At 45.5% G+C, this 16,616-nt stretch overlaps 1 protein-coding gene across 1 annotated transcript in view; it reads left to right on the forward strand.

Moving 5' to 3' along the window:
* Nucleotides 1–16,616, forward strand: part of LOC135536747 (E3 ubiquitin-protein ligase SMURF1-like) — a 47,858-nt gene that overhangs the window by 8,323 nt on the left and 22,919 nt on the right. The window contains 1 exon segment of the mRNA XM_064962998.1: nucleotides 119–222. Within this exon segment, the coding sequence (XP_064819070.1) occupies nucleotides 119–222 (104 nt within the window).

Raw genomic sequence — 16,616 nt, forward strand, 5'->3', positions numbered from 1 at the left:
ACACCTTTACTTTTATAGGCATGCCTACACAATACAAGATGGATTTTTCTTCAGGTTATATTTTCTTTAATTGTGTGTGTGTGCGTGTGTGCGTGTGTGTGTGTGTGTGTGTGTGTAGGAGTCTTATCGTCAGATCATGAAGATGAGACCCAAGGATCTGAAGAAACGACTGATGGTGAAGTTTAGAGGAGAGGAAGGACTGGACTACGGAGGAGTGGCAAGGTCTGTTGTACTAACGTTGGATTGTGGTTACGTTGTGGTTACGTTGTGATGACGTTGTGGTTATGTTGTGATGACGTTGTGGTTATGTTGTGATGACGTTGTGGTTACGTTCTGATGACGTTGTGGTTACGTTGTGATGACGTTGTGGTTACGTTGTGATGACGTTGTGGTTACGTTGTGATGACGTTGTTTTCTGGTCGTGGCGGGTGGCCATACCTGCTGTGTGCAGGGTGGGAAATTAACACCACCACCCAGAAGGCCTTGGTGGGTGAGATGTCTATTTTACCACGTTGGCATTTGGGAACATTTTCTATCATTTTGATCCAAAGCCACATGTTTCCCTAAAGAATATAAAAGGTGAATCAGTGATTTGTATTTCCTGCAACTTTCTGAAGAAGTCACGGCATGGGAATCCCTGTCTACCACGTTGTTTAGTTGGGCATGGGAATCCCTGTCTACCACGTTGTTTAGCTGGGCATGGGGATCCCTGTCTACCACGTTGTTTAGCCAGTTAGCTGGGCATGGGGATCCCTGTCTACCACGTTGTTTAGCCAGTTAGCTGGGCATGGGAATCCCTGTCTACCACGTTGTTTAGCTGGGCATGGGAATCCCTGTCTACCACGTTGTTTAGCTGGGCATGGGAATACCTGTCTACCACGTTGTTTAGCTGGGCATGGGAATACCTGTCTACCACGTTGTTTAGCTGGGCATGGGAATCCCTGTCTACCACGTTGTTTAGCTGGGCATGGGAATCCCTGTCTACCACGTTGTTTAGCTGGGCATGGGAATCCCTGTCTACCACATTGTTTAGCCAGTTAGCTGGGCATGGGAATCCCTGTCTACCACGTTGTTTAGCCAGTTAGCTGGGCATGGGAATCCCTGTCTACCACGTTGTTTAGCCAGTTAGCTGGGCATGGGAGTCCCTGTCTACCACGTTGTTTAGCTGGGCATGGGAATCCCTGTCTACCACGTTGTTTAGCTGGGCATGGAATCCCTGTCTACCACGTTGTTTAGCTGGGCATGGGAATCCCTGTCTACCACGTTGTTTAGCCAGTTAGCTGGGCATGGGAATACCTGTCTACCACGTTGTTTAGCCAGTTAGCTGGGCATGGGAATCCCTGTCTACCACGTTGTTTAGCTGGGCATGGGACCCCTGTCTACCACGTTGTTTAGCCAGTTAGCTGGGCATGGGAATCCCTGTCTACCAAGTTGTTTAGCTGGGCATGGGAAGCCCTGTCTACCACATTGTTTAGCTGGGCATGGGAATACCTGTCTACCACATTGTTTAGCTGGGCATGGAATCCCTGTCTACCACATTGTTTAGCTGGGCATGGGAATCCCTGTCTACCACATTGTTTAGCTGGGCATGGGAATCCCTGTCAACCACGTTGTTTAGCTGGGCATGTGAATCACTGTCTACCACGTTGTTTAGCTGGGCATGGGAATCCCTGTCTACCAGGTTGTTTAACTGGGCATGGGAATCCCTATCTACCACGTTGTTTAGCTGGGCATGGGAACCCTGTCTACCACGTTGTTTAGCTGGGCATGGGAATCCCTGTCTACCACATTGTTTAGACAGTTAGCTGGGCATGGGAACCCTGTCTACCACGTTGTTTAGCTGGGCATGGGAATCCCTGTCGACCACATCGTTTAGCCAGTTAGCTGGGCATGGGAGTCCCTGTCTACCACGTTGTTTAGACAGTTAGCTGGGCATGGGAATCCTTGTCTACCACGTTGTTTGGCCAGTTAGCTGGGCATGGGAAGCCCTGTCTACCACGTTGTTTAGCTGGGCATGGGAATCCCTGTCTACCACGTTTTTTAGCTGGTCATGGGAATCCCTGTCTACCACGTTGTTTAACCAGTTAGCTGGGCATGGGAGGTGGTATAGTTTAAAGTGGCTTGTGTTTAGCCAGTTAGCTGGGCATGGGAAGCCCTGTCTACCACGTTGTTTAGCCAGTTAGCTGGGCATGGGAATCCCTGTCTACCACGTTGTTTAGCCAGTTAGCTGGGCATGGGAATCCCTGTCTACCACGTTGTTTAGCCAGTTAGCTGGGCATGGAATCCCTGTCTACCACGTTGTTTAGCTGGGCATGGGAATCCCTGTCTACCACGTTGTTTAGCCAGTTAGCTGGGCATGGGAAGCCCTGTCTACCACGTTGTTTAGCCAGTTAGCTGGGCAAGGGAATCCCTGTCTACCAAGTTGTTTAGCTGGTCATGGGAATACCTGTCTACCACGTTGTTTAGCTGGGCATGGAATCCCTGTCTACCACGTTGTTTAGCTGGGCATGGGGATCCCTGTCTACCACGTTGTTTAGCTGGGCATGGGAATCCCTGTCTACCACGTTGTTTAGCTGGGCATGGGAATCCCTGTCTACCACGTTGTTTAGCTGGGCATGGAATCCCTGTCTACCACGTTGTTTAGCTGGTCATGGGAATCCTTGTCTACCACGTTGTTTAGCCAGTTAGCTGGGCATGGGAATACCTGTCTACCACGTTGTTTAGCCAGTTAGCTGGGCATGGGAATCCCTGTCTACCACGTTGTTTAGCTGGGCATGGGACCCCTGTCTACCACGTTGTTTAGCCAGTTAGCTGGGCATGGGAATCCCTGTCTACCAAGTTGTTTAGCTGGGCATGGGAAGCCCTGTCTACCACATTGTTTAGCTGGGCATGGGAATACCTGTCTACCACATTGTTTAGCTGGGCATGGAATCCCTGTCTACCACATTGTTTAGCTGGGCATGGGAATCCCTGTCTACCACATTGTTTAGCTGGGCATGGGAATCCCTGTCAACCACGTTGTTTAGCTGGGCATGTGAATCACTGTCTACCACGTTGTTTAGCTGGGCATGGGAAGCCCTGTCTACCACGTTGTTTAGCTGGGCATGGGAATCCCTATCTACCACATGGTTTAGCTGGGCATGGGAAGCCCTGTCTACCACGTTGTTTAGCTGGGCATGGGAATCCCTGTCTACCACATTGTTTAGACAGTTAGCTGGGCATGGGAACCCTGTCTACCACGTTGTTTAGCTGGGCATGGGAATCCCTGTCGACCACATCGTTTAGCCAGTTAGCTGGGCATGGGAACCCTGTCTACCACGTTGTTTAGCTGGGCATGGGACCCCTGTCTACCACGTTGTTTAGACAGTTAGCTGGGCATGGGAATCCTTGTCTACCACGTTGTTTGGCCAGTTAGCTGGGCATGGGAAGCCCTATCTACCACATGGTTTAGCTGGGCATGGGAATCCCTGTCTACCACGTTGTTTAGCTGGGCATGGGAATCCCTGTCTACCACATTGTTTAGACAGTTAGCTGGGCATGGGAACCCTGTCTACCACGTTGTTTAGCTGGGCATGGGAGTCCCTGTCTACCACGTTGTTTAGACAGTTAGCTGGGCATGGGAATCCTTGTCTACCACGTTGTTTGGCCAGTTAGCTGGGCATGGGAAGCCCTGTCTACCACGTTGTTTAGCTGGGCATGGGAATCCCTGTCTACCACGTTTTTTAGCTGGTCATGGGAATCCCTGTCTACCACGTTGTTTAACCAGTTAGCTGGGCATGGGAGGTGGTATAGTTTAAAGTGGCTTGTGTTTAGCCAGTTAGCTGGGCATGGGAAGCCCTGTCTACCACGTTGTTTAGCCAGTTAGCTGGGCATGGGAATCCCTGTCTACCACGTTGTTTAGCCAGTTAGCTGGGCATGGGAATCCCTGTCTACCACGTTGTTTAGCCAGTTAGCTGGGCATGGGAATCCCTGTCTACCACGTTGTTTAGCCAGTTAGCTGGGCAAGGGAATCCCTGTCTACCAAGTTGTTTAGCTGGTCATGGGAATACCTGTCTACCACGTTGTTTAGCTGGGCATGGAATCCCTGTCTACCACGTTGTTTAGCTGGGCATGGGGATCCCTGTCTACCACGTTGTTTAGCTGGGCATGGGTATCCCTGTCTACTACGTTGTTTAGCTGGGCATGGGAATACCTGTCTACCACGTCGTTTAGCCAGTTAGCTGGGCAAGGGAACCCTGTCTACCACGTTGTTTAGCTGGGCATGGGAACCCCTGTCTACCACGTTGTTTAGCCAGTTAGCTGGTCATGGGAATCCCTGTCTACCACGTTGTTTAGCCAGTTAGCTGGGCAAGGGAATCCCTGTCTACCAAGTTGTTTAGCTGGTCATGGGAATACCTGTCTACCACGTTGTTTAGCTGGGCATGGAATCCCTGTCTACCACGTTGTTTAGCTGGGCATGGGGATCCCTGTCTACCACGTTGTTTAGCTGGGCATGGGTATCCCTGTCTACCACGTTGTTTAGCTGGGCATGGGAATACCTGTCTACCACGTCGTTTAGCCAGTTAGCTGGGCAAGGGAACCCTGTCTACCACGTTGTTTAGCTGGGCATGTGACCCCTGTCTACCACGTTGTTTAGCCAGTTAGCTGGTCATGGGAGGTGGTATAGTTTAAAGTGGCTTGTGTTTGGCCAGTTAGCTATTCCAGAACAACTCTTTCTAAAGGCTTTTCCATTAAACCTTCCCAATTAAATGTTAACGGCAATGTAGTCTGACCTGTAGTCTGACCTGTAGTCTGACCGGTCGTCTGACCTGTAGTCTGACCTGTAGTCTGACCTGTAGTCTGACCCGTAGTCTGACCCGTAGTCTGACCCGTAGTCTGACCCGTAGTCTGACCCGTAGTCTGACCCGTAGTCTGACCCGTAGTCTGACCCGTAGTCTGACCCGTATTCTGACCTGTAGTCTGACCTGTAGTCTGACCTGTAGTCTGACCTGTAGTCTGACCCGTAGTCTGACCCGTAGTCTGACCCGTAGTCTGACCCGTATTCCGACCTGTTGTCAGACCTGTTGTCTGACCTGTAGTCTGACCTGTAGTCTGACATGTAGTCTGACCTGTATTCTGACCTGTATTCTGACCTGTATTCTGACCCGTAGTCTGACCCGTATTCTGACCTGTAGTCTGACCCGTATTCTGACCCGTAGTCTGACCCGTAGTCTGACCCGTAGTCTGACCCGTAGTCTGACCTGTAGTCTGACCTGTAGTCTGACCTGTCGTCTGACCCGTAGTCTGACCTGTAGTCTGACCCGTAGTCTGACCCGTAGTCTGACCCGTAGTCTGACCTGTAGTCTGACCTGTTGTCTGACCTGTAGTCTGACCTGGCAGAACCATTGGATTATTTGTATGAATCACATTGGCATTTGTTGTTGTTGTGCAAACTCTGCCATCACACGCGGTACAGAAACACCACTCGTCAAACACCAGTCTCTTGATTGGTGCAGAAACACAGCTAGTCAAACACCAGTCTCTTGATTGGTGCAGAAACACAGCAAGTCAAACACCAGTCTCTTGATTGGTGCAGAAACACCACTCGTCAAACACCAGTCTCTTGATTGGTGCAGAAACACAGCTAGTCAAACACCAGTCTCTTGATTGGTGCAGAAACACCGCTAGTCAAACACCAGTCTCTTGATTGGTGCAGAAACACAGCTAGTCAAACACCAGTCTCTTGATTGGTGCAGAAACACCGCTAGTCAAACACCAGTCTCTTGATTGGTGCAGAAACACCGCTAGTCAAACACCAGTCTCTTGATTGGTGCAGAAACACCACTCGTCAAACACCAGTCTCTTGATTGGTGCAGAAACACAGCTAGTCAAACACCAGTCTCTTGATTGGTGCAGAAACACAGCAAGTCAAACACCAGTCTCTTGATTGGTGCAGAACCACCACTCGTCAAACACCAGTCTCTTGATTGGTGCAGAAACACAGCTAGTCAAACACCAGTCTCTTGATTGGTGCAGAAACACCGCTAGTCAAACACCAGTCTCTTGATTGGTGCAGAAACACAGCTAGTCAAACACCAGTCTCTTGATTGGTGCAGAAACACAGCTAGTCAAACACCAGTCTCTTGATTGGTGCAGAAACACAGCAAGTCAAACACCAGTCTCTTGATTGGTGCAGAAACACCACTCGTCAAACACCAGTCTCTTGATTGGTGCAGAGACACAGCTAGTCAAACACCAGTCTCTTGATTGGTGCAGAAACACAGCTAGTCAAACACCAGTTTCTTGATTGGTGCAGAAACACCACTAGTCAAACACCAGTCTCTTGATTGGTGCAGAAACACAGCTAGTCAAACACCAGTTTCTTGATTGGTGCAGAAACACCACTAGTCAAACACCAGTCTCTTGATTGGTGCAGAAACACAGCTAGTCAAACACCAGTCTCTTGATTGGTGCAGAAACACCACTCGTCAAACACCAGTCTCTTGATTGGTGCAGAAACACAGCTAGTCAAACACCAGTCTCTTGATTGGTGCAGAAACACAGCTAGTCAAACACCAGTTTCTTGATTGGTGCAGAAACACCACTAGTCAAACACCAGTCTCTTGATTGGTGCAGAAACACAGCTAGTCAAACACCAGTTTCTTGATTGGTGCAGAAACACCACTAGTCAAACACCAGTCTCTTGATTGGTGCAGAAACACAGCTAGTCAAACACCAGTCTCTTGATTGGTGCAGAAACACAGCAAGTCAAACACCAGTCTCTTGATTGGTGCAGAACCACAGCAAGTCAAACACCAGTCTCTTGATTGGTGCAGAAACACAGCAAGTCAAACACCAGTCTCTTGATTGGTGCAGAAACACAGCTCGTCAAACACCAGTCTCTTGATTGGTGCAGAAACACCACTAGTCAAACACCAGTCTCTTGATTGGTGCAGAAACACAGCTAGTCAAACATGTACCTGCTGAGATAACATTGTATTGTGGTTATACAGGGAGTGGCTGTACCTGCTGTGGTAACGTTGTAATAACGTTGTATTATGGTTATACAGGGAGTGGCTGTACCTGCTATGGTAACGTTGTAATAACGTTGTATTAAGGTTATAAAGGAAGTGGCTGTACCTGCTGTGGTAACGTTGTAATAACGTTGTATTATGTTTATACAGGGAGTGGCTGTACCTGCTGTGGTAACGTTGTAATAACGTTGTATTAAGGTTATACAGGCAGTGGCTGTACCTGCTGTGGTAACGTTGTAATAACGTTGTATTATGTTTATACAGGGAGTGGCTGTACCTGCTGAGATAACATTGTATTATGGTTATACAGGGAGTGGCTGTACCTGCTATGGTAACGTTGTAATAACGTTGTATTAAGGTTATACAGGGAGTGGCTGTACCTGCTGTGGTAACGTTGTATTATGGTTATACAGGGAGTGGCTGTACCTGCTGTGGTAACGTTGTAATAACGTTGTATTGTGGTTATACAGGGAGTGGCTGTACCTGCTGTGGTAACGTTGTAATAACGTTGTATTGTGGTTATACAGGAAGTGGCTGTACCTGCTGTGGTAACGTTGTATTATGGTTATACAGGGAGTGGCTGTACCTGCTGTGGTAACGTTGTAATAACGTTGTATTATGTTTATACAGGGAGTGGCTGTACCTGCTGTGGTAACGTTGTAATAACGTTGTATTAAGGTTATACAGGAAGTGGCTGTACCTGCTGTGGTAACATTGTAATAACGTTGTATTATGTTTATACAGGGAGTGGCTGTACCTGCTGTGGTAACGTTGTAATAACGTTGTATTATGTTTATACAGGAAGTGGCTGTACCTGCTGTGGTAACGTTGTAATAACGTTGTATTATGTTTATACAGGGAGTGGCTGTACCTGCTATGGTAACGTTGTAATAACGTTGTATTAAGGTTATACAGGGAGTGGCTGTACCTGCTGTGGTAACATTGTAATAAGGTTATACAGGAGTGGCTGTACCTGCTATGGTAACGTTGTAATAACGTTGTATTATGTTTATACAGGAAGTGGCTGTACCTGCTGTGGTAACGTTGTAATAACGTTGTATTATGTTTATACAGGGAGTGGCTGTACCTGCTATGGTAACGTTGTAATAACGTTGTATTAAGGTTATACAGGGAGTGGCTGTACCTGCTGTGGTAACGTTGTAATAACGTTGTATTAAGGTTATACAGGGAGTGGCTGTACCTGCTATGGTAACGTTGTATTATGGTTATACAGGGAGTGGCTGTACCTGCTGTGGTAACGTTGTAATAACGTTGTATTGTGGTTATACAGGGAGTGGCTGTACCTGCTGTGGTAACGTTGTAATAACGTTGTATTGTGGTTATACAGGAAGTGGCTGTACCTGCTGTGGTAATGTTGTATTATGGTTATACAGGGAGTGGCTGTACCTGCTGTGATAACGTTGTATTGTGGTTTTGCAGAGTGGCTGTACCTGCTGTGGTAACATTGCATTATGGTTTTACAGGAAGTGGCTGTACCTGCTGTGGTAACGTTGTAATAACGTTGTATTGTGGTTATACAGGAAGTGGCTGTACCTGCTGTGGTAACATTGCATTATGGTTTTACAGGAAGTGGCTGTACCTGCTGTGGTAACGTTGCATTATGGTTTTACAGGAAGTGGCTGTACCTGCTGTGGTAACATTGTAATAACATTGTATTGTGGTTATACAGGGAGTGGCTGTACCTGCTGTGGTAACGTTGTAATAACGTTGTATTGTGGTTATACAGGGAGTGGCTGTACCCGCTGTGGTAACATTGTAATAACGTTGTATTATGGTTATACAGGGAGTGGCTGTACCTGCTGTGGTAACGTTGTAATAACGTTGTATTGTGGTTATACAGGGAGTGGCTGTACCCGCTGTGGTAACATTGTAATAACGTTGTATTGTGGTTATTCCGGGTAGTGGCTGTACCTGCTGTGGTAACGTTGTAATAATGTTGTATTGTGGTTATACAGGGAGTGGCTGTACCTGCTGTGGTAACGTTGTATTATGGTTATACAGGAGTGGCTGTACCTGCTGTGATAACGTTGTATTAAGGTTATACAGGGAGTGGCTGTACCTGCTGTGATAACATTGTATTAAGGTTATACAGGGAGTGGCTGTACCTGCTGTGGTAACATTGTAATAACGTTGTATTGTGGTTATACAGGGAGTGGCTGTACCTGCTGTGGTAACGTTGTAATAATGTTGTATTGTGGTTATACAGGGAGTGGCTGTACCTGCTGTGGTAACGTTGTATTATGGTTATACAGGGAGTGGCTGTACCTGCTGTGATAGCGTTGTATTAAGGTTATACAGGGAGTGGCTGTACCTGCTGTGGTAACATTGTATTATGGTTATACAGGGAGAGGCTGTACCTGCTGTGGTAACGTTGTAATAATGTTGTATTGTGGTTATACGGGGAGAGGCTGTACCTGCTGTGGTAACGTTGTAATAACATTTTCTTGTGGTTATACAGGCAGTGGCTGTACCTGCTGTGGTAACGTTGTATTATGGTTATACAGGGAGTGGCTGTACCTGCTGTGGTAACATTGTATTAAGGTTATACAGGGAGTGGCTGTACCTGCTGTGGTAACGTTGTATTATGGTTATACAGGGAGTGGCTGTACCTGCTGTGATAACGTTGTAATAATGTTGTATTGTGGTTATACAGGGAGTGGCTGTACCTGCTATGGTAACGTTGTATTATGGTTATACATGGAGTGGCTGTACCTGCTGTGGTAACGTTGTATTATGGTTATACAGGGAGTGGCTGTACCTGCTGTGATAACGTTGTAATAATGTTGTATTAAGGTTATACAGGGAGTGGCTGTACCTGCTGTGGTAACGTTGTATTATGGTTATACAGGGAGTGGCTGTACCTGCTGTGGTAACGTTGTAATAACGTTGTATTGTGGTTATACAGGGAGTGGCTGTACCTGCTGTGGTAACGTTGTAATAACGTTGTATTGTGGTTATACAGGAAGTGGCTGTACCTGCTGTGGTAACGTTGTATTATGGTTATACAGGGAGTGGCTGTACCTGCTGTGGTAACGTTGTAATAACGTTGTATTATGTTTATACAGGGAGTGGCTGTACCTGCTGTGGTAACGTTGTAATAACGTTGTATTAAGGTTATACAGGAAGTGGCTGTACCTGCTGTGGTAACATTGTAATAACGTTGTATTATGTTTATACAGGGAGTGGCTGTACCTGCTGTGGTAACGTTGTAATAACGTTGTATTAAGGTTATACAGGGAGTGGCTGTACCTGCTGTGGTAACATTGTAATAAGGTTATACAGGAGTGGCTGTACCTGCTATGGTAACGTTGTAATAACGTTGTATTATGTTTATACAGGAAGTGGCTGTACCTGCTGTGGTAACGTTGTAATAACGTTGTATTATGTTTATACAGGGAGTGGCTGTACCTGCTATGGTAACGTTGTAATAACGTTGTATTAAGGTTATACAGGGAGTGGCTGTACCTGCTGTGGTAACGTTGTAATAACGTTGTATTAAGGTTATACAGGGAGTGGCTGTACCTGCTATGGTAACGTTGTATTATGGTTATACAGGGAGTGGCTGTACCTGCTGTGGTAACGTTGTAATAACGTTGTATTGTGGTTATACGGGAGTGGCTGTACCTGCTGTGGTAACGTTGTAATAACGTTGTATTGTGGTTATACAGGAAGTGGCTGTACCTGCTGTGGTAATGTTGTATTATGGTTATACAGGGAGTGGCTGTACCTGCTGTGATAACGTTGTATTGTGGTTTTGCAGAGTGGCTGTACCTGCTGTGGTAACATTGCATTATGGTTTTACAGGAAGTGGCTGTACCTGCTGTGGTAACGTTGTAATAACGTTGTATTGTGGTTATACAGGAAGTGGCTGTACCTGCTGTGGTAACATTGCATTATGGTTTTACAGGAAGTGGCTGTACCTGCTGTGGTAACGTTGTAATAACGTTGTATTATGGTTATGCAGGGAGTGGCTGTACCTGCTGTGGTAACGTTGTAATAACGTTGTATTATGGTTATACAGGGAGTGGCTGTACCTGCTGTGATAACGTTGTATTAAGGTTATACAGGGAGTGGCTGTACCTGCTGTGGTAACATTGTAATAACATTGTATTGTGGTTATACAGGGAGTGGCTGTACCTGCTGTGGTAACGTTGTAATAACGTTGTATTGTGGTTATACAGGGAGTGGCTGTACCCGCTGTGGTAACATTGTAATAACGTTGTATTATGGTTATACAGGGAGTGGCTGTACCTGCTGTGGTAACGTTGTAATAACGTTGTATTGTGGTTATACAGGGAGTGGCTGTACCCGCTGTGGTAACATTGTAATAACGTTGTATTGTGGTTATTCCGGGTAGTGGCTGTACCTGCTGTGGTAACGTTGTAATAATGTTGTATTGTGGTTATACAGGGAGTGGCTGTACCTGCTGTGGTAACGTTGTATTATGGTTATACAGGGAGTGGCTGTACCTGCTGTGATAACGTTGTATTAAGGTTATACAGGGAGTGGCTGTACCTGCTGTGATAACATTGTATTAAGGTTATACAGGGAGTGGCTGTACCTGCTGTGGTAACATTGTAATAACGTTGTATTGTGGTTATACAGGGAGTGGCTGTACCTGCTGTGGTAACGTTGTAATAATGTTGTATTGTGGTTATACAGGGAGTGGCTGTACCTGCTGTGGTAACGTTGTATTATGGTTATACAGGGAGTGGCTGTACCTGCTGTGATAACGTTGTATTAAGGTTATACAGGGAGTGGCTGTACCTGCTGTGGTAACATTGTATTATGGTTATACAGGGAGAGGCTGTACCTGCTGTGGTAACGTTGTAATAATGTTGTATTGTGGTTATACGGGGAGAGGCTGTACCTGCTGTGGTAACGTTTTAATAACATTTTCTTGTGGTTATACAGGCAGTGGCTGTACCTGCTGTGGTAACGTTGTATTATGGTTATACAGGGAGTGGCTGTACCTGCTGTGGTAACATTGTATTAAGGTTATACAGGGAGTGGCTGTACCTGCTGTGGTAACGTTGTATTATGGTTATACAGGGAGTGGCTGTACCTGCTGTGATAACGTTGTAATAATGTTGTATTGTGGTTATACAGGGAGTGGCTGTACCTGCTATGGTAACGTTGTAATAATGTTGTATTGTGGTTATACAGGGAGTGGCTGTACCTGCTGTGGTAACGTTGTAATAACGTTGTATTGTGGTTATACAGGGAGTGGCTGTACCTGCTGTGGTAACGTTGTAATAACGTTGTATTGTGGTTATACAGGGAGTGGCTGTACCTGCTGTGGTAACGTTGTAATAACGTTGTATTGTGGTTATACAGGGAGTGGCTGTACCTGCTGTGGTAACGTTGTAATAACGTTGTATTGTGGTTATACAGGGAGAGGCTGTACCTGCTGTGGTAACGTTGTAATAATGTTGTATTGTGGTTATACAGGGAGAGGCTGTACCTGCTGTGGTAACATTGTATTATGGTTATACAGGAAGTGGCTGTACCTGCTGTGGTAACGTTGTAATAATGTTGTATTGTGGTTATACAGGAAGTGGCTGTACCTGCTGTGGTAACGTTGTAATAACGTTGTATTGTGGTTATACAGGAAGTGGCTGTACCTGCTGTGGTAACGTTGTATTATGGTTATACAGGGAGTGGCTGTACCTGCTGTGATAACGTTGTATTGTGGTTTTGCAGAGTGGCTGTACCTGCTGTGGTAACATTGCATTATGGTTTTACAGGAAGTGGCTGTACCTGCTGTGGTAACGTTGTAATACCGTTGTATTATGGTTATACAGGGAGTGGCTGTACCTGCTGTGGTAACGTTGTAATAACGTTGTATTGTGGTTATACAGGAAGTGGCTGTACCCGCTGTGGTAACATTGTAATAACGTTGTATTGTGGTTATTCCGGTAGTGGCTGTACCTGCTGTGGTAACGTTGTAATAATGTTGTATTGTGGTTATACAGGGAGTGGCTGTACCTGCTGTGGTAACGTTGTATTATGGTTATACAGGGAGTGGCTGTACCTGCTGTGATAACGTTGTATTAAGGTTATACAGGGAGTGGCTGTACCTGCTGTGATAACATTGTATTAAGGTTATACAGGGAGTGGCTGTACCTGCTGTGGTAACATTGTAATAACGTTGTATTGTGGTTATACAGGGAGTGGCTGTACCTGCTGTGGTAACGTTGTAATAATGTTGTATTGTGGTTATACAGGAGTGGCTGTACCTGCTGTGGTAACGTTGTATTATGGTTATACAGGGAGTGGCTGTACCTGCTGTGATAACGTTGTATTAAGGTTATACAGGGAGTGGCTGTACCTGCTGTGGTAACATTGTATTATGGTTATACAGGGAGAGGCTGTACCTGCTGTGGTAACGTTGTAATAATGTTGTATTGTGGTTATACGGGGAGGCTGTACCTGCTGTGGTAACGTTTTAATAACATTTTCTTGTGGTTATACAGGCAGTGGCTGTACCTGCTGTGGTAACGTTGTATTATGGTTATACAGGGAGTGGCTGTACCTGCTGTGGTAACATTGTATTAAGGTTATACAGGGAGTGGCTGTACCTGCTGTGGTAACGTTGTATTATGGTTATACAGGAGTGGCTGTACCTGCTGTGATAACGTTGTAATAATGTTGTATTGTGGTTATACAGGGAGTGGCTGTACCTGCTATGGTAACGTTGTAATAATGTTGTATTGTGGTTATACAGGGAGTGGCTGTACCTGCTGTGGTAACGTTGTAATAACGTTGTATTGTGGTTATACAGGAGTGGCTGTACCTGCTGTGGTAACGTTGTAATAACGTTGTATTGTGGTTATACAGGGAGTGGCTGTACCTGCTGTGGTAACGTTGTAATAACGTTGTATTGTGGTTATACAGGGAGAGGCTGTACCTGCTGTGGTAACGTTGTAATAATGTTGTATTGTGGTTATACAGGGAGAGGCTGTACCTGCTGTGGTAACATTGTATTATGGTTATACAGGAAGTGGCTGTACCTGCTGTGGTAACGTTGTAATAATGTTGTATTGTGGTTATACAGGAAGTGGCTGTACCTGCTGTGGTAACGTTGTAATAACGTTGTATTGTGGTTATACAGGAAGTGGCTGTACCTGCTGTGGTAACGTTGTATTATGGTTATACAGGGAGTGGCTGTACCTGCTGTGATAACGTTGTATTGTGGTTTTGCAGAGTGGCTGTACCTGCTGTGGTAACATTGCATTATGGTTTTACAGGAAGTGGCTGTACCTGCTGTGGTAACGTTGTAATACCGTTGTATTATGGTTCTACAGGGAGTGGCTGTACCTGCTGTGGTAACGTTGTAATAACGTTGTATTGTGGTTATACAGGAAGTGGCTGTACCCGCTGTGGTAACATTGTAATAACGTTGTATTGTGGTTATTCCGGGTAGTGGCTGTACCTGCTGTGGTAACGTTGTAATAATGTTGTATTGTGGTTATACAGGGAGTGGCTGTACCTGCTGTGGTAACGTTGTATTATGGTTATACAGGGAGTGGCTGTACCTGCTGTGATAACGCGTTGTATTAAGGTTATACAGGGAGTGGCTGTACCTGCTGTGATAACATTGTATTAAGGTTATACAGGGAGTGGCTGTACCTGCTGTGGTAACATTGTAATAACGTTGTATTGTGGTTATACAGGGAGTGGCTGTACCTGCTGTGGTAACGTTGTAATAATGTTGTATTGTGGTTATACAGGGAGTGGCTGTACCTGCTGTGGTAACGTTGTATTATGGTTATACAGGGAGTGGCTGTACCTGCTGTGATAACGTTGTATTAAGGTTATACAGGGAGTGGCTGTACCTGCTGTGGTAACATTGTATTATGGTTATACAGGGAGAGGCTGTACCTGCTGTGGTAACGTTGTAATAATGTTGTATTGTGGTTATACGGGGAGAGGCTGTACCTGCTGTGGTAACGTTTTAATAACATTTTCTTGTGGTTATACAGGCAGTGGCTGTACCTGCTGTGGTAACGTTGTATTATGGTTATACAGGGAGTGGCTGTACCTGCTGTGGTAACATTGTATTAAGGTTATACAGGGAGTGGCTGTACCTGCTGTGGTAACGTTGTATTATGGTTATACAGGGAGTGGCTGTACCTGCTGTGATAACGTTGTAATAATGTTGTATTGTGGTTATACAGGGAGTGGCTGTACCTGCTATGGTAACGTTGTAATAATGTTGTATTGTGGTTATACAGGGAGTGGCTGTACCTGCTGTGGTAACGTTGTAATAACGTTGTATTGTGGTTATACAGGGAGTGGCTGTACCTGCTGTGGTAACGTTGTAATAACGTTGTATTGTGGTTATACAGGGAGTGGCTGTACCTGCTGTGGTAACGTTGTAATAACGTTGTATTGTGGTTATACAGGGAGAGGCTGTACCTGCTGTGGTAACGTTGTAATAATGTTGTATTGTGGTTATACAGGGAGAGGCTGTACCTGCTGTGGTAACATTGTATTATGGTTATACAGGAAGTGGCTGTACCTGCTGTGGTAACGTTGTAATAATGTTGTATTGTGGTTATACAGGAAGTGGCTGTACCTGCTGTGGTAACGTTGTAATAACGTTGTATTGTGGTTATACAGGAAGTGGCTGTACCTGCTGTGGTAACGTTGTATTATGGTTATACAGGGAGTGGCTGTACCTGCTGTGATAACGTTGTATTGTGGTTTTGCAGAGTGGCTGTACCTGCTGTGGTAACATTGCATTATGGTTTTACAGGAAGTGGCTGTACCTGCTGTGGTAACGTTGTAATACCGTTGTATTATGGTTATACAGGGAGTGGCTGTACCTGCTGTGGTAACGTTGTAATAACGTTGTATTGTGGTTATACAGGAAGTGGCTGTACCCGCTGTGGTAACATTGTAATAACGTTGTATTGTGGTTATTCCGGGTAGTGGCTGTACCTGCTGTGGTAACGTTGTAATAATGTTGTATTGTGGTTATACAGGGAGTGGCTGTACCTGCTGTGGTAACGTTGTATTATGGTTATACAGGGAGTGGCTGTACCTGCTGTGATAACGTTGTATTAAGGTTATACAGGGAGTGGCTGTACCTGCTGTGATAACATTGTATTAAGGTTATACAGGGAGTGGCTGTACCTGCTGTGGTAACATTGTAATAACGTTGTATTGTGGTTATACAGGGAGTGGCTGTACCTGCTGTGGTAACGTTGTAATAATGTTGTATTGTGGTTATACAGGGAGTGGCTGTACCTGCTGTGGTAACGTTGTATTATGGTTATACAGGGAATGGCTGTACCTGCTGTGATAACGTTGTATTAAGGTTATACAGGGAGTGGCTGTACCTGCTGTGGTAACATTGTATTATGGTTATACAGGGAGAGGCTGTACCTGCTGTGGTAACGTTGTAATAATGTTGTATTGTGGTTATACGGGGAGAGGCTGTACCTGCTGTGGTAACGTTTTAAAACATTTTCTTGTGGTTATACAGGCAGTGGCTGTACCTGCTGTGGTAACGTTGTATTATGGTTATACAGGAGTGGCTGTACCTGCTGTGGTAACATTGTATTAAGGTTATAC

Source organism: Oncorhynchus masou, unplaced genomic scaffold (genome assembly GCF_036934945.1).
Source record: "Oncorhynchus masou masou isolate Uvic2021 unplaced genomic scaffold, UVic_Omas_1.1 unplaced_scaffold_659, whole genome shotgun sequence".
Classification (NCBI taxonomy): domain Eukaryota; kingdom Metazoa; phylum Chordata; class Actinopteri; order Salmoniformes; family Salmonidae; genus Oncorhynchus; species Oncorhynchus masou.